Below are 18,786 nucleotides of genomic sequence, written 5' to 3' on the forward strand. Positions count from 1 at the left end.
TGACCCAGGAATCAAACCTGCATCTCTTATATCTCTTGCATCGGCAGGCAAATCCTTTACCACTAGCACCACCTGGGAAGCCCATGTTGCGACCCCACAGACTGCAGCAGGCCAGGCTTCCCTGTCTTTCACCATCTCCCGGAGCATGCTCAAACTCATGTCCATTGAGTTGGTGATGCCACCCAACCATCCATTCTCTGTCGCCTCCTTCTCCTCCTGCCTTCAGTCTTTGCCAGCATCAGGGTCTTTTCCAATGAGTCAACTCTTTGTATCAGGTGGCTAAAATATTGGAGCTTCAGCTTCAGCATCAGTCCTTCTAATGAATATTCAGGGTTTATTTCTTTTAGGATAGACTGATTTGATCTCCTTGCTGTCCGCTCAGCCTTCTTTATGGTCCTGTTCTCACATCATACTTGACTACTATAATATACATTTCATATGTGTGTATGTATATATGTATACATATAGAGGGATTATATTAAGCAAACTGTTCCATAATCTGTATTTCCCTTAAAAACATCTTTCCATAGCAGTAAATATAGAATGTATACTTCCTAATAACTGCACGATACTTCTCTATATGGACATGCCTTTGTTGTTCAGTTGCTCAGTCGTGTCTGACTCTTTGTGACCCCACGGACTGCAGCACGCCAGACTTCCCTGTCCTTCACTATCTCCTGGAGCTTGCTAAAACTCATATCCATTGAGTCAGTGATCCCATCCAACCATCTCATCCTCTGGCGTTCCCTTCTCCTGCCTTCAGTCTTTCCCAGCATCAGGGTCTTTTCCAGTGAGTCAGCTCTTCACATCAGGTGGCCTAAGTGATTGGAGCTTCAGCTTCAGCATCAGTCCTTCTAATGAACATTCAGGATTTATTTCCTTTAAAATTGACTAGTTTGATCTTGCTGTCCAGCGGTCTCTCAAGTCTTCTCCAACACCACAGTTCCAAAGTATCAATTCTTCAGATATGCCATAATTGATTTAATTCTCTAACATTGGTTATTAAATTATTTCCAATCTTCTAATGTCGTAAATGTGATGAATATTAATGACTGTGCCTATTTGAGCAAAACCAGTGATTGTCTTAGCATAAATTGTTCAGGATTGCTGGGTCAAAGATGTGTACTTTTATGTAGGGCTTTCCATACATCTTGCAAAATTGTATCCAAAAAGGTTTTTAACTAATTTTTCTCCAACTATCCACCTATGAGTTTCTATTTTTCTCCATTCTAAGTCAGCACTGTTTAATCTACACTTCTGAAACTGCTTAATTTTCACTCCTTTACTAGTGAAATTGCATATTCACATTTATTGTGGTATATTTCCCTTTGTGAGGGTGAATTTTTTTTAATTACAGTCAATGTACAATATTAAGCAAGTTTTTATTCCATTTTAGTTACTATATTAGTTATATCCAATGTTGTACAATATGTCCTTGTAGCTTATTTTATACATAATAGTACCTCTTAATCCCTACCACTATATTGCCCATGACCCTTTCCCTCTCCCTTCTGTCAACCACTAGCTTTGTTCTCTATATTTGTGTCTATTGCCTTTTAAACAGTCTGAGACAATGTTTTTCCCCTTTTTTATTCATAATAGAGCTAGTCTGCCTAGTTTGTGATTTTCTTCTTTGACATAATATGGTATGTTTGGGGAGAGATTTTAAGTCCTATAATTTTTTCTTATAGTTACATTTATTTTTTAAGCTTCTTTTAAAAGATGTAAAAGTAATCATCTGATACAAATTTTTCTTACCACGTCATGAGCTAAAAGCACTGTCTTATCTCGTTATCTGTTAATTACCAAAAAAATTACGGATTTTTAGTCATCATAAATAGCCTAGTAAGTTTCCTATAATTCTCAGTGGCAGCATCAGTGTCACCTGGGAACTGGTTTGGAATGTAAATTCTCAGGCTCCATGTTACTCCAACTGGATCAGAAACTCTGGTGTAGGACCTATCACTTTTAACAAGCCCTCTGTAGGTGATTCTGAAAATGAGTGTTAGTTGCTCAGTCATGTTCGACTCTTTGCCTTTCCATGGATTGCAGCCCGCCCTGCTCCTCTGTGCATGGAATTCTCCAAGTAAGAATACTGGAGTGGGTTGCCATTCCCTTCTCCAGGGGATCTTCCTGACCCAAGGATCAAACCCACGTCTCTTGCCTTGCACACAGATTCTTTACCAGGGAAGCCGCGTAGGTGATTCTAGTGCACACTATATTTGTGCTTCTCTGATAGTTTAGTTGGTAAAGAACCTGCCTGCAATGTGGGAGACCCCGGTTTGATCCCTGGGTTGGGAAGATCCCTTGGAGAAGGGAAAGGCTACGCACTCCAGTATTCTGACCTGAGTCCATGGGGTCCCAAAGAGTTGGATGCCACTGAGTTACTTTCACTTTCACAGTTGGAGAGCCACTGATCCAAGACAACATTCTGAAGTTCTCAGGAGTCTTTTTTCAAGTCAGGATAATTTGGGAATAATTTAATAGTAGAAAAGACTTCCTTATCTCTCTATGTAGTATTTGAATTAGTTGTAGTACCCAAAAGTTCCATGATAACTTAAAAAATGTATAGGATCAATGACTTCTCCTTGGAAAATCAAGAAAATTTAAACTTGTAAAATTACTGAGACTGGAAAGTCATGTTTCTTAGGAACATTTTGATGCTAATTGCTCACTTAGCTGAGTATAGCTGAAAGGATGTATATTCCCCAGGAGTTAGATGTACCTTCCCCACCAGATTCTGGTTGCTATAAGCTTTGATGTCATTATTTTCACTTACAAAAAGTCATACAATATCATGAGAGAAACTAACTCCATTAGTGTTTTCTCCTAAGTAGTATCCAATTAAAACAGTGAAAAGAGTTTTTAATTTGCAAGAGCATCTTTCTTGGGTTAAGAAGTAAGTTTAAATATATCTGGGAAAAAGTGAAGTGCTCATATTTTATAGTGTATGTAGAATGTAGATTAAAAGGATAAAAAAATATTTGTGAGACATGAGGTGTGTGTGTGTGTGTGTGTGACTGCTGCTCTTGAACCAGGTGAGTGTCTCCCAGGAAAAATTAGCTATCCACTGAGAACAAGAAATAAGGACCTCCTTTATCACTTTCCCTAAGCAGGAGTTTTCTAAGGATGACCACAGAGGAAAATACAGGAAGGGGTAGGCTTCAGGCAGCAGGCACATAGTGGTCAGTTAAGTGAGGCAGGTCAGTAACTGCTTGTTACTTGAACTTCGTTAGGTCTTGGGACTGTTCTGGCAAGTTGCCCTGGGACTTTTCAGCTCTCCTCATCATCAGAGCTGCTGCTCCCTATAAATGTGAATTGAGGGCAGGAGGGGCCATGAAAACTAGAGAAAGGGATAGTAAAAAGTTGGGAGTTGCAGGAAGTATGTTTTCCTGCTTAAGCCTTTCTATGATTTTCCGTTTCCATGTTGTTTATGAGATTACTAACCCTAGGTGAATGAAATAAAAGGTATGATTCAGTTTATCATATTATCATTTTACTTTTCTCATGAGTCTGTTCTTTTCAGGAATGCATGACATTTCCAAGCTAATTTTTTTTTTTTAAAAAAGGGTGTAAAAGTATATGCAGGACATGTTAGATGGCTCAGTGGTAAAGAATCCACCTGCAATGCAGGAGACAGATGTGGGTTCAATCCTTGGTTTGAGAATATCCCCTGGAAAAGGAAATGGCAACTCACTCCAGTATTCTTGCCTCAAAAATTCTACGGACAGAGAAGTCTGGTAGGCTAGTCCATGGGGTTGCAAAAGGTTGGACATGATTTAGCGACCAAACGACAATAACAAAAGTATATGCAGTATAGTAACGTAAAATCTGTATATGCTTCATGTGATTTTCATTGATTTGGAGAACATGCTGACTTCCTCTCCCTAAAATAATTTCAGGAGCAGACATGATAAGCATACATAATGAAGAAGAAAATGCTTTTATACTGGATACTTTGAAAAAGCAATGGAAAGACCCAGCTGATATCTTATTAGGCATGTTTTTTGACACAGATGGTAAGTGGTATTTACAGTTATGTTCTTTCTTAATGTTAGTAGTAACTTTTAGATGCTTCATTTCTCTAGTTCAAGTTGGTATTTCCTGCAGCTTCCAGGTACCGTTTTTTCAGTATGCGCTCATGTACCACAGCTTTTCACTGAACAGCTCAATGTGTGTCCCATATGAGAGCTAAAGTTGATTCTTTCATCTGGATTAAAATATGATTCTAGACTCAATATTTCTGTAATATGGTAGAGTAATATTGGTAGTAGTATCAACAATGGGATAGAAAACTATCAAGATAGTATTGTAGAAATGTACCTATTGTCACTATTGAAAATAAAAAGTACATCTGTAACGTTTCAAAATCAAATGCAATTACTAAGGTTATGCAAATGAAAATCACATGAAGCATATACAGATTATACGTTACTATACTACATATACTTTTGTTATTGTCGTTTGGTCGCTAAGTCATGTCCAACCTTTTGCAACCCCATGGACTAGCCTACCAGACTTCTGTCCGTAGAATTTTTGAGGTAATATTTTACCTATTGATTATTTCTCCATGAAAATTATATGTTTAATAAAAAATGGGATCTTCTTCCGAACCTTCTTGAACTAGTATCTCTTGCCTGTGTATAGGATATGTTCTTCCAGTTTAAGTCCTACAATCAGAAGTTTAGATCAAACATACCTTAGTAACTTCCCACCTTTAAATCTAGACCCAAGAAATCCCTGGTGGTCCAGTGGTTAGGACTCCACGCTTTCAATGCTGAGGGCCTGGGTTCAATCCCCTGGTCAGGGAATGGAGATCCCACAAGCCATAATCAAAAAATAAAAATAGATTTACTCTTTTAACACATTTTATACGGTCATAATGTTAAAATATTCCTTAACTGACAGATGCCAGTTTCAAGTGGTTTGATAACTCAAATATGACATTTAATAAGTGGTCAGACCAAGAAGATGACGAGGAGCTAGTTGACACCTGTGCCTTTTTGCACACCAAGACAGGTGATTGGAAAAAAGGAAACTGTGAAGTTTCTTCTGTGGAAGGAACCCTTTGTAAAGCAGCTAGTAAGTATAACTGAAGGTCTTTTTCCATTCTAAGGGTGGGGAAAGCAGGGCTGGTTTTTAAATAACTTTGAGTTGTGTGCCTCAATAGAGCAAGTAAGATTTCAGAAGATGATTAGGTTGGTTTGCGCCCAAAACTCTAGGAAGGCAAATATGTAATCCTATTACATTAGAGGTAGGACCAGATCATGTGAATCAGGCATACTTTTATTCTGCTTATTCTTAGAGCTAGTAAGAAGTCAAAATTTTCTTATGCTGTTCAAAGGAATAATCATAGCTTCTCTGATGTGATTTGATTAAAAAGTGGAAGTGGTGAAGAGTAAGTTAATTCCAAAATTCTATTTAGTTTACAAAGAATTTGATTCAGTACAAGGACATCCTTGATTAGGCAAAGAAAAATTATATCATAGTTTATAATTCTGGACTAAAATGTAAGTTTTCTTCTTATGCATCACAATGCTTTCTAATGAACAGAATTATCCTGTCCCACAATATTTTCATATTATTGTTAAACATTAGATGATTTGTTCTTTTACGTTTCTAAATAGAAATAACTGTTTTCTCACTAAAGGCATTTAAATTTCAAAATATGATTTTAGGATGCTTGAAGCAAGATAGAAACAGCCATTTCCCCACATTGCATCCTTAATATTCCCCCCTTCTACTCGAACTGCAAACCAAAACTATACATCAGCCTGATTCTTTCTTTTCTTTAAATCTGGAATCACATACAATTTTAACTTGCTTCAGCAGGGTTTTTGACTAAATCACTCACACTTTTATGGTCATAGCATTCAACTTTCAGTTGGGATTTTTTAAATGTTGGTTCTTTTCATATACTGTGCCTCAGCTCAGTTCAGTTCAGTTGCTCAGTTGTGTCCAACTATTTGCGACCCCATGGACTACAGCATGCCAGGCCTTCCTGTCCATCACCAACTCCCGGAGTCCACCCAAACCCATGTCCGTTGAGTTGGTGATGCCATCCAACCATCTCATCCTCTGTTGTCCCCTTCTCCTCCCACCCTCAATCTTTCCCAGCATCAGGGTCTTTTCAAATGAGTCAGCTCTTCACATCAGGTGGCCAAAGTATTGGAGTTTCAGCTTCAGCATCAGTCCTTCCAATGAACACCCAGGACTGATCTCCTTTAGGATGGATTGGTTGGATCTCCTTGCAGTCCAAAGGACTCTCAAGAGTCTTCTCCAACACCACAGTTCAAAACCATCAATTCTATGCTGAGCTTTCTTTATAGTCCAACTCTCGCACCCATACGTAACCACTGGGAAAACCATAGCCTTGACTAGACGGACCTTTGTTGACAAATTAATGTCTCTGCTTTTTAATATGCTGTCTAGGTTGGTCATAACTTTCCTTCCAAGGAGCAAGCATCTTTTAATTTCACGGCTGCAATCACCATCTGCAGTGATTTTGGAGCCCCCCAAAATAAAGTCAGCCACTGTTTCCCCATCTATTTGCCATGAAGTGATGGGACCAGATGCCATGATCTTAGTTTTCTGAATGTTGAGCTTTAAGCCAAATTTTTCACTCCTTTCACTTTCATCAAGTGGCTCTTTAGTTCTTCTTCACTTTCAGCCACATGGGTGGTGTCATCTGCATATCTGAGGTTATTGATACTTTTCCCAGCAATCTTGATTCCAGCTTGTGCTTCATCCAGCCCAGCATTTCCTTATATAAGCCAAAGCTTTAAATAAACTGTAACTTCAAAACATCATAAATAGTGAGCAAATCTGTATGAGGTAAGGTCACAGCTGTATTCTTTACTTTTATTATGTTTCCACACTTTCCAACCCAAGTCATTTTGTTTCCCTCACTTCATCACATTGTGTTTTTCTTGAGTTTCCTTATTCTTTTTCCACTTTTTGAGCTAATGCATTTTTAGTCCTCTGCATTAAAAAAAAAAAAAAAAACTAAGTTCAAAACAGATAATAGACATGACTAAACAATATAAAGAATATTAATTCTAAGCTAGTAAAAGGTTTGTTTTACATTGAGAGTACTTAAAATCAATCTTAGAATAAGGCATATTTAAATTAATGATGATTTCCTTTTGTATTCCAGTCCCATATGAAAAGAAATATTTATCAGGTACGTATGGTCTTTTGTTAAATTTTCCTCATATGTAAGACTACATTACGATTCTAGCATATTAAAGTACTGTAGTATTAAAGACCTTTTTAAATATTAACTATATAACAATGTAAAGTAGAACTTTTATAAGAAGGTAGAAAGGTCTCTTAGCTTAATAATAAGACTTTTTAAATATATCTGCAAGTTATGTATATTTTTTAAAACAACAAACAACATCTCCTCATCGATGCTTCCCATTAAATTATCATCTGATCCAGCAATCCATTATGTCTGCAAAAGATGTGAAAGCATGGACTTGAACAGATATTTTAAAAACCATGTTTATAACAGAATTATTCTCAGCAGCCAGGAAGGTAGAACCAGATCAAGTGTTCATTGACAGATTTGGGTAAGCAAAACATGGTATAGAATACTATGCAGCCTTAAAAAGGCAACTCTACAACATGTATGAACCTGGAGGACACTAAGCTAAGTGAAATAAGGCCAGTCACAAAAGGACACTGTATAACTCTAATTATATTAAATACCCGGAAGTCAACTTCAGAGACAGAAGGTAGAATGGCAGTTGCCAGGGGCTAGGGAGAGTGGGGAAGGGGAGTTAATGCTTAGGTTTGCAAGATGAAGTTCTATGGATGTACGGTGGTGACACAGCACAACAATGTGAATGTGCTTAATGCTACCGAACTGCTCACTTAAAAATGGTTAAGACGGTAAACTTTGTTTTGCATATTTTACCACAAGTTTTTAAGAGTTTTAAAGAGGAGTGTAAGCATGTTATTTAGAAACATGAAGGCAAGTAACAGAAGTAGCTGCTTTGAGGAATGGTAATTAAGGGTAATAGTAATGGGGAGGAGTAGTATGGTATTTTTATTACATACCTTGTAGAAATACGAATTTTAAACTATGTACATATATAGTTTGGAGAACATAAAAGGATATACACAATTTGAAACACACAGTGAAACTTAGTGTGGATAATTTCTATTTCAGTCTTAAAAGTAGAGTGGAGACCTGGAAAGTCTACTTCAAATTTTGAAGTATGGCAGTTATTTAAGCTAAGAAATATAAATCTTGATAGTAATATACATTGTTTTCCTAACCAATTCTCAAAAATAGGTAAATATTTAAGTGATGAATCTATATTTATGCTCCCCCAAAAGCAATACTAGCACTTGTATATCCTGATTTCCCATATTTTGTCTTTTTCAGATAACCGCATTTTAATATCAGCTTTGGTGATTGCTAGCACAGTAATTCTGACAGTTCTGGGAGCAGTTGTTTGGTTCTTGTACAAAAGAAGTTTGGATTCTGGTTTCACCACAGTTTTTTCAGCTGCACACCAATCACCTTATAATGATGACTGTGTTTTAGTAGTTGCAGAGGAAAACGAATATGATATTCAATTTAACTAAGATTTTGGAAATATCAGACTAAGACAAATACCTTTCAGTGATTCCTCTGTAAGATTTCAATATAAAACCTGATAATGAAAATTAGTTTTTATGGTATATTACCTTATTCCAGTAACATTCATTACTTTTATGTAAAATCACTGATCATGACAAAATTTATCTTTAGGATCATTATAAAAACAAAAGGAGTAACAACCTTGGATATAATTTAATGGTTTTAACCACCTCCCAAGTGCATCTTTCACTTGAATTAAGGAAAGCAGGTAAAAATAAAAATCCAGTCTACTTGTCTTACCTCCTCTATCTTCCTCCCACTGAGTTGAACCTTAGTTGAAAAAAAATTCTACTTACCACTAGTTTTAGCAATCACTGTATCTTTAGCAATTTCTTTTGTCTTGCTTCTTTACCAATAAGATATAGAGAATACACCTAACCTTAAAAGATTCTCATTTAGATTATCACTTATGCTGGTTACTCTGATAATTCCTCTAATACATCTATCTCCCTTTAGGATTTAAATGTATTAGATGCAGAAAACTTTACAGGTTTTAACACCCCATATGCCATATAATTCTATAATTTTAATACTTCTTAGAATACTGTTTTGGACCACAGCATTAACACTATTTAGCACTGATCATAAATTGTCAGGATCTCAGTAAGATTTTGTGAAGCAAAAAAAATTACAGCCATACCATACCAGGAAGGTGTGGAGGAGGCTGACATATGGGTAATGTATAGAGCCCTTTAAGGATTTTTCTACTGCTGCCGTATCCTGCCATATCTGTTCTTATGTATCTCATGCTCCCCAAGCCTCAGTGAAGTATTTCAATGACATGAAAACTGTGTAAGCAATAACTACAGAGAAGAACTACATACTACTGTAGTGATGATGTTCAAGTTTCTGGTACGTTTATTGTACATTTTAAGACAGAATCATTTGGTGGTAAAAAATGAAAATGCAGTAAAGCTGAAGCAAGAATGCTTTCTTTAGCAACTTTTATAACAACATTATTAGAAAAGATAAGGCATGTACTTAACAAAATTGTATTTACTATATGAAGAAACTTGAAAGTGCAAGGAAAGTAAATCTCTCCCTAATGCATATCCCATCAGTCATTTTATGGGAATACTTTTCATATGTAGAGATACTCCTCAAGCTTAACCAGTGGCAACAAAGTCATAGCTTGTGACACCGAATCCACTGGCCACCATGAAGCAGAATCATTCCTCATCACAATTAATGGCGTTTTTTTTTTTTTTAACAAGACGTGAATAACTACCAAGTGATGATAATGCATGTGACTGTCGTACTAAAGAACTAGGTGTTACTACACAATTATGTTTTGTAAGATTGAGATTTTGTGTTATTGACTGAAATGTCTATTTTATTAAGAGTATTAACAGGGCTATTAATCGTGAACATTAGACAGGAATTCCTTCCTTCTTTTCTAACTAAAACTCTACCAATCCTTTAAGAATTAAGACCAACTTTCTGTTCTTAAAACTTTCTATCACAAATCTTTACAATATATATTTTAGTAGCCACTGGCTACATGTGGCAATTTAAAGTTCACTTCCTCAATTAACACTAGCCATATTTCAAACGCTCAGATCACATGCAGTTAGTAGCTACCATACTAGGCAATATTTCCATTATGATAGAAGGTTTCACTGGAAAATGATGTTCCAGTCTCCCATTCCATTTCTAAATAACTAATAATTTCTTCAGTTCATTTCAGTAACTTATACCCAATGACAGCTCTACCAAAATGGTTGTTCTAAGTGACTTGATTTTTCATGTTTGAATTCAAACAAGTCCTTAAAAGGCCCTAGTAATGCAGTGCTAAATCTTAATTCTCTTTATATATTTGAACATCTGTAACAGGCCTTTGTGTCTATTCATTGTTCAACAGATAACTGGATAATTCAAGTCTATTTATTTTTAATATTAGTAATAACATAAGCATGCCTGTTTACACTCAGAATGTATAAACTGCTTTTCTTCAAACATCTTGATTCTAATAATGACAATGTAATTCTTAGCTTTGGTAGCTGTTGTCACCATCATTTCTTTTAGTTACCATTTACTTTTAACATTTTATTAGAAATTTGTATTCTTAAATTCTTAGGAATTTGAGTATTGTATGGTCTCTATTTTGTTCAGAATCTAAAAAATGATAACCAATGAAAGATTTTTCTTATTTCCTCTAATTCACATTTACAGGTAATTAGAAGCTTATATAATATTGAAGTACTAAGTAGTACTAACAAACTATATGAATACTATAAAGCTCAAGTCACTGGGGTCGCACAGAGTAGGACACGACTGTAGCAACTTATCAGCAGCAAGTCACTGTGTATCTGTCATTTAGCAGTTAATTTAGCAGAACTATAAATAAACTGTATGCATATCAATGGAATGTATTCTACCATTTACTTAAAATTTTTAAATAAAAAATTTTGTAGGTTAAGAAGACATTACATTTTTACACTGAGTTCTATTAAAAGCATAAATGTTTTGAATTCAAAGCAAAGACCTGTAGTAAAGATACTGATACCGGCATCCTTAAATTTCGCATATCTGCTTTAAGGAAGATAATACAAAGATAACAGGCAGAAGTTGAGCAAATGTTTAGAAACAGTTATTTTCATATAAAATGGAATTTGAAACTGTAAGATTTTTGGCTATAACATCTGAAGCCTTCTTTGAGTACCAGTTTAAAAGGAAACATTTCAAACTATAAAGTAAATCAGTATGCACTTTATTTCAAGCCAAAGTTTTACATTAAGACCAACAGTCTGACTGAAAGTGAGCAAACTGTTGATTCACATTTGGAAATTACATAGTTTCTATTTAGATTCTGAAAAAGTAGTCTGACATAGACTTTATTTAACCTGAAACCACCTGAAGGCATTTTAAAGTGTATCCTAAGGGTGCTGATGAAGAAAATATACAGTGTTATGGATGTATACACAACTCAGGACCACAGTGTAAATCTAGTCATGGTGAATAGGTAATGTTCATCTCTTCTCTAAAGGTAGTGAAAAATAATCAAATAAAGGTTTAGAATTATCAAGGAACAGTTAAAAACAACCAGGATCCAAACAGGTTATTTATATCATATTTATCTATAAAGAAGTGACAACACTAAAAAACCCATTGAAAACCAGTGTTTTAAACTCTGAATGTGGGCCTTAAAAGTATCTCATTAACTCGAGATTGCAATAATTTTTTTTAAAACAAACAGCATTTGGCTAGCAATTCTGATATAATTTACAGCTGCAATATTCCTAAGAGGAATATCTACATACTACATACTATGGTCTATCAAATATAATCTGCATTTTCCGAATCAATACAAAAATTTATCCATCATTTGTACACTTTATTTTTATATACTTTTTTAGAAAATTAGATTTTACTGCTAAGTGAATTTAGAATTCAAATTAAATTTGGAAACCTAATATAATGCTCTTAACTTTCTCCCTATTTTTTTTTTAAACACTGGAAGCAAATGATTATAAAACTGAGACTGCAACTTAAGGCATTTAAAAAATAAAAATTATTAGGTGCCATCTGGCAATTTATTTTGAAAGCCTATTTTGTCCCACTTTTACCACTAACAGACCAAAACACCAACCTTTCTTCATAAATATAACTACAGTAATCAGAACACAAAAAAGGGCTGTCAACATTGCTTATTTAAAACAAGGGTAACACTTTCCCCACTCATTAAAAGAAAAATACTTTTAATTACCAGTTTATAAACATTAGATTCACTGGCCATATTAAAGGTCCAGCAGAATTTTAATTCAGTAACACTTGAGAATGAACATATATATACATGCATAAAGTGTATATATGAACTATATATATATATTCATTCTATAGAGATAATATATTCAACAGACATTTCCCCACAAAATTCACTCATACGTAATTGCCAGTTTTAATAACGCTTGTTCACAGATCATCCATTTGTCTTATATGCAGTTAGGCAATATCAAATGTTCTGTTATGGTCTCCATCCTCTTCAGAATCATCTTCTGAAGCTGTTGAAAGAAAACAGGATGATCAAGAATGACTTTAACGGGGATGAGAATGGAAGTTTAAGTATGAAGCCAGAACAGCAATGATTTATAGAACAAAAATCCCAATTTATTATATACTGTTTGGTCAAAATGATAAATTATGATGACTGCATTAGGGTAGTTTGTAGGTGACGCCTAGCCACAATGCCCCCACCCCTACAACTTTTTGTTATGTTAGTTTTTATTAAAATGAAAATGTTTTAAAATGTGGTTCAAGAACATCTAAAAAGTTCCTGAGATCAGTTTGTGTCCACAATAGCTAATGATAAATACACTAGACAAAGAGTAAACTTGAGGCAAGTGCTCTCACACACCTGAGGAGAATCTGGCTTATTACCGCTGCATGTTTGATGTATCCGATGAGAATGAAAAAAAAAAAAATGTACATAGAAATAGAATAATAGGTTATGGGTATTCTTGCAATTTACATCAGAGCTATGTCTATACAATGCCAAGAAAAAGTTCTATTTAGTCAAAAAAGCTTTATATAGATACAGCCTAAATTAAAATAATTGGATTTAGTAAAAACCTTTTGTTGAGAGTATTTCTATGCCTCCATGTTGTCAAAGACTCATCACTCTTGCAACAGTTCTGACCTCAATTTATTTTAGAGTCATTAGTAGCTCAAGAGTTTAATAGAAAACATTCTTGAATGTCTTAGGACATAGTAAACTGCATGTGAAGGAAAATGGAAATTCACTAAAAATCTAACCAGCATTTCCCCTATTATCAAGAGCAGAAAAGATAAATGCATACTCTTCTTGTATTTAATACTGGACAATTTAAGAGCACCCAGCAAATGCAATCAACAAGAAAAAAATCATGCAACATGTACAGATGAAACTTAAGTCTCCATATATTTACCTTGCAGAAATTTTAAATAAATGATACCAAGCATATACTTAATTAGCTCATGAGTAGTAAAATCCTACACTTAAGTTTTATATATATCATGGAGAAATGTCAAACTAAAAAATAAAATAGTTTTTCAGAGAATTTCTGTTTTCTACTGGATTAACTCTACAGAAGAAAATTCAGTCAAAACCAGTTTTCAGAATATATTAGTACTCTGGTATTTAGGAGTCAACTAGTAATACCCACAACATCTTTCACCCTGAGTTTGGATATACATATTTCAACTCCATCTTTTCCCTCTCATTCACGTGCTTAAAAAACTAAATTCTAAATAAGAACATTAGTAAAAAAAAAATTAACAGCAATCTGAGTAAATGTACACTGCAGCAGATTACTCTCATTACATTTGACAAAATATAAATTATAACTTACAAAAAAGAGATCTTTGTATTAGCCAACACGATGGACCTGGACTAAGAAGGTATGAAGGAAAAAAAGATTTACACTCAATGACGTCCCACTTTATTATACCATTTTGACTCCTTTACATACCACTTCCACACGTACTAACCAAAATTGTGAAACTGTATTACCTAACTGCAGCTCTAAATTCTTTTAAAACTTAAAATTGTACAAACTCAATGACAAAAACCCATGCCTAAGAATATTCAAGGAATTAAAAAAGGAGGATTAGGTCCTTCTGAAACCTTACTTCAAAGGATGCTAAATTTTCTCTAAAGGTAAAACATTACACAGACTACATATAATAGTCCAAGTATTTTAAAGGTGAGTATAGAAGATAATCAACTGGATGACACTTCAAAGAGTGTACTGGAATCTGATCATGGGGAGTGCCGATTGCTTTGGATAAAAAAAGCACATTAGCTAAGTAGGGTAATCTTGGATTCCCAAGAACTGTTCCAGAGCCACCAATATCTGTGCCCACCTGGTATGAAGCACCCTGGAGATTGTAGGACTTTGAGAAGAGGGCAAGCTGTGCAGATGCCTGTAAAGATTTGGGCATTAAGTGCCTTCACAAAGGAGCCCAGGCAGAAGTCCTAAAGCTGGAACGTGATCTTAAGAGATTGGAGCTGCTGGCGTAGCTGGCTGCCTATTAAAGGTCCATGAGGACCTGAACAAGGAGCAAAAAAACAAACAAAAAAAAACAACAAAAAAAAAACTATGGCTTCTGTTAGGGACTCAGAATTTGGACTCTTTCACTCCTATTTTCCTGGAACTGTATATATAAACCCAGGGAACACCTTTTATGATCCAACAAAACTAAATAACAAAATTTCACATGCAAAATAAAAAATCTAGCCAATTAAGAAATGTGTTTTGATTAGTAAACATGTCTTTTTTAAAAAAGTGTTAACATTAGAAGTGTTAAAATTAAGGTGATTAAATATGTATTTTTATTTTATATAAAAGCAAAATACTGATGGTTAAAATAATATCCTCTATACATTAAAATTAATGCAATTTAAAAATATGCTATTAAAATAATGTCAGTTGCCCAACCAATCTTTCCCAATTCAATTATTCTGGTATTATTAAGCCTATAAATGAAGCTCTAATTTGGTAGAGTATATATACTTGGGTTTTGTTCTACGGGTTTAATTTGCAAAAGTAAATTCAACAAGTCTGGGGAGGGGAAATTCCACCTACTTTCGAGATCTTCCATATGTGCCTGAAGAGTTCTTGCAAGGTTAATAAACTAGAAACAATGCAGAAAGAAATACAGTAGTTTAAATGTAGCAAATGGATCTAGAGAGAATCAGTATAAGAGATTCATTTCTACTTAAAAGTCAAATATAATTTTAAGCCTTTAAATAGGGGGGTCTTTCATCCCCCACATCAAAAATTACAAGCTTTTAATGATATGACTTTTAAAAACACCTTATATATCATTATCAGTTATGTAGAAATCATGTATTAATCATATAGAAACTGGGAGCAGATAACAATAATCTTATAATGAATACCACTGTGTTCTTGTATAAATATAACACTTCCAAAAACTATGGAGAATATTAATCCTTTGCAATTTGGAACCAAATGATTGTTAGTGGTCAATTAAAAAATATAAATCGATTATTTTCCTGCCTAGAAATATGACATATGATTCTGTACTTTAAATGTATATACCTTTTACAAAGGCATGAATTCAACAGATATTAATTTATATGGTTCATTTATTCTGAAGAGACAAGTTGCCACCTTTTTAGAAATCAAGAGATTTTTGCTCAAATTCTGAAAGCCTTTGAGAATTCCTTCTCTGTTCTCTGAATGATAAAAATTAACAATTGGCTAGTAGGAATGTTTACATGATTACAAAAAAGTTCTATCCATATACACTGAATTTGTTATTTGATAATTTTCAAAATATAAAAGAAACGTCATACCTCACCATAAACTCTACTAAATTTTTATCACCGAAGAGAACATTTGTATAAAAAAACTGTTTGAAGGATATATTTATGAAGACATTTCAAGAATCAGGTGTTCAGAATGCTATGGTAATGACATGTAGACTCTAGTCCCTGCTACATAGAATGGCAAGGCAGTAGAGTATAAATTTCCATAACAGTACCATTTAATTAAAAATACCTAACAAACAACTTTCTTACTGTTAAACTAAGGCAACAGTGTACAGAGTAAACACCAAATAGTCCAAATTGTAAGTAGTCTGAAATACAGATGCTTAAAAACTACTAGAGTGGTAATCTTTTACAGGATAGTAACGAATAAAATGAAGTTAATTTCCCATACTCTTTCAGTTTTTGGAGTTCAGTATCAGGTTTCTAAGTTATAACCCTGAGTCTTGTTAGAAAGAGCATTTTCCTTAGTACTTCCAAGTCCCTGTTTTTCACTGATATATATTCCAATTAACTTCAAGAGCTAGAAAATTACTTTTTTAAAAACAGCTTTATGAAAAAATTATGCTCCTTGATAAAGACAGTTTTTTCTATTAAAACTACAATACCTTTACTTTTAAAAAAGCTTATAATATAGGAACTTCCCAAAGGAAATAGTGTGTGAACATATAAAACAATCTGCCTTCCACTGCAAACAACTGTTGCATCATATCCTCCCTTTCCCCCTGCTCCAAGGTTACTTACTCGGACACGTGTGCTTGGTTCATTCGTATTTCCCATCATATCAGAAAAGCTTTGTTCGCACAAGTGCAATAACACAACTAGGTAGAGACCAGAGCTGATAAACTCATACTCAGCCTTCAAGAGGGAAGCAAATGAGAAAAAGAAGATATATGGAGAACGAAAAATTAATAGACAAGAGACTGACATTCATATACTGATAAACTAGAGGAAATGTATTCATATCCAGTTCTTAGAGATACAGCACCATCTATTAAATCAAGAAATACCCTCCATAATATCATAAATGTACTAATGCTGTAAGTGATACAAATAGGTGTATGAATATCCTCTTTAATTCAGTCTTCTGTTATGTAATGATTTATATATAAAAGTGGGACTTTTAACTCATTTGAGGGCAGAATGAATGATCTAGTTCTATAAAGCACCTAACAGATTTTATTACTACAAATGGCTATAAATGTTTACCTAAAAATTACCATTTCATGTATAGCTATGTATCAACATATGCAAATAAAACCTATTCATATGGGTCAAACACTTATTACATAATATAATTAACTTCAAGGCAACAGTAAATATAAAAATAAAGGTAACAGAGTAACTGTTCCTTGGATGATTCACATAGAAATTTTTAGTGGGTAAAAACTGTCCTTTGGTTCAAAATTATTGTTCTGAAGCTAACAATACAAGTCATGAATATAGTGTTATTAAAAATCTAAACTATCCTGTAATTTTTATACAGTAAACTAAATTGTACTATTTTTGGTAATTAACTCATCTGAAGTTAAGAGCTATACGTTCTTAGTTATCAACTTCAGCAACTACCTGTTCTCATATTCCACAGAGGATTCAAAAAATTTGAAACTGATTTAAAAACTGTCTTTACATCATCACTTCTTAATTTTTTACTTAATTAGGAAATTTATGTCCAGAATTTTTTTTAATTTTAATATTTATCACCTTGAAAAAAATGAAGCCACTGGATGAGGAGATAAACTGTATTAAACTAGTTATTTAAAATTATAGTTCTTAGGCCCCCAGAATCCAAGATTTACACAGAACAAAGAAGTTAAAAGTCAGGAAGCTTAATCAAGACCTGTCATTGTTTTGTACTAACATTTTCTCACTTATAAATTATTTAAGATTGTGGGCCATTCAATCCTTGGAGAAATGAAAACATTCCTGGTTGAAATGAAATGCAAAGAACCACCTTTCAGAGACATGATGGAGCACCTTCCTAGAGAAGGAAGGACAGCAGGAGAAAATCATCCTTTGAAATCTACTCTCATTTTGAGAAGATTAAAAAAAAAATTTATTTCCATCATTCTAGCTTTACTTACTCTTTCCCTTGTTCTTTAAAATACCAATGCTCAGCTATCCAGAGAGATTCCTTGGAGATTTAAGACAATTGGTGAAACTAGTATTCTCTTTGGACAGCTGGCTCATTAAAGAATAAAATAAACTAGTATGAGTAGCATCTGTGCTACATCAATTGCCCAGAGTTGCATTTTGAGTGATTCTTTACCTGGATTGAAGTAATCCGCTTCAAAGGATCTGAAAATCCTTTAAATCATATACAAATTTTGTGAATCTGTAAATTTTATTGAGTGTGGTCTTAATCAGATTTTTCAAAGGGTATTCATTATCCCTACATTTTAAAAGTAAAGGGTATCCATACAGGATTATGTTGCTTGATTCCACTTATGATTTTTATGTTTATGTGAAATTTGCCTCAATCAAAAAAAAGGGGGCGTCCATTACTCCTTTATTTAAAAAGTGTTTTTCAAGCATTTATGCATTCTCCCACCATCATCTCTCTTTTTATAATGAATATGCTAAGCATACTTGGATAGTATGGCTCTTGAGTCAACCCTGTAATCTCCTTGAACATCTTTTTGCTCTCAGAATTTTCCTTTGGCAGGGGGGAAAGGGAGGAAATACTGAGCTCTTCGTTCTCCCTAAGCATATCAAAATTTTTTAAAAGTTTAAAGCTTCAAAAAATAAAAATTAGTGACCAAGTCAATTCTCAGGAGAATAGTTATCAATACACATCAAAAAAATCTGAGAAATGAGAATATCTGAAAAATTTTTAAATAAGATTGGAGATTATTCATTA

At 34.1% G+C, this 18,786-nt stretch overlaps 2 protein-coding genes across 19 annotated transcripts in view; one reads left to right on the forward strand and one right to left on the reverse strand.

Annotated features, from left to right (window-relative positions):
* Positions 1-11,016, forward strand: part of LY75 (lymphocyte antigen 75) — a 124,356-nt gene extending 113,340 nt beyond the window's left edge. Inside the window, exons 36-39 of the mRNA XM_070799243.1 lie at positions 3,903-4,019; positions 4,909-5,082; positions 7,157-7,183; positions 8,396-11,016. Coding sequence (XP_070655344.1) covers positions 3,903-4,019; positions 4,909-5,082; positions 7,157-7,183; positions 8,396-8,598 — 521 coding nt within the window. The 3' untranslated portion in view covers positions 8,599-11,016. The remainder of the gene's footprint in view (positions 1-3,902; positions 4,020-4,908; positions 5,083-7,156; positions 7,184-8,395) is intronic.
* A 331-nt stretch (positions 11,017-11,347) lies between these two features.
* Positions 11,348-18,786, reverse strand: part of MARCHF7 (membrane associated ring-CH-type finger 7) — a 47,479-nt gene continuing 40,040 nt past the window's right edge. For 2 of the 18 annotated variants that reach the window (XR_011569435.1, XR_011569433.1), the window contains exons 8-11: positions 16,671-16,784; positions 15,217-15,265; positions 13,981-14,554; positions 11,348-12,654 (exon numbers count right to left, since the gene is read on the reverse strand). Coding sequence is in view for 8 of the 18 variants with exons in the window: in XM_019972181.2 (XP_019827740.1) it covers positions 12,596-12,654; positions 14,495-14,554; positions 15,217-15,265; positions 16,671-16,784 (282 nt within the window). In the remaining 10 variants the exon portion in view is untranslated. Of the gene's footprint in view, positions 13,033-13,980; positions 14,681-15,216; positions 15,266-16,670; positions 16,785-18,786 lie in introns of those variants that run through there. The other 16 variants (XR_002182011.2, XM_019972202.2, XR_002182012.2 and 13 more) reach the window with 14 other exon arrangements.

Source organism: Bos indicus, chromosome 2, assembly GCF_029378745.1.
Source record: "Bos indicus isolate NIAB-ARS_2022 breed Sahiwal x Tharparkar chromosome 2, NIAB-ARS_B.indTharparkar_mat_pri_1.0, whole genome shotgun sequence".
Lineage (NCBI taxonomy): Eukaryota > Metazoa > Chordata > Mammalia > Artiodactyla > Bovidae > Bos > Bos indicus.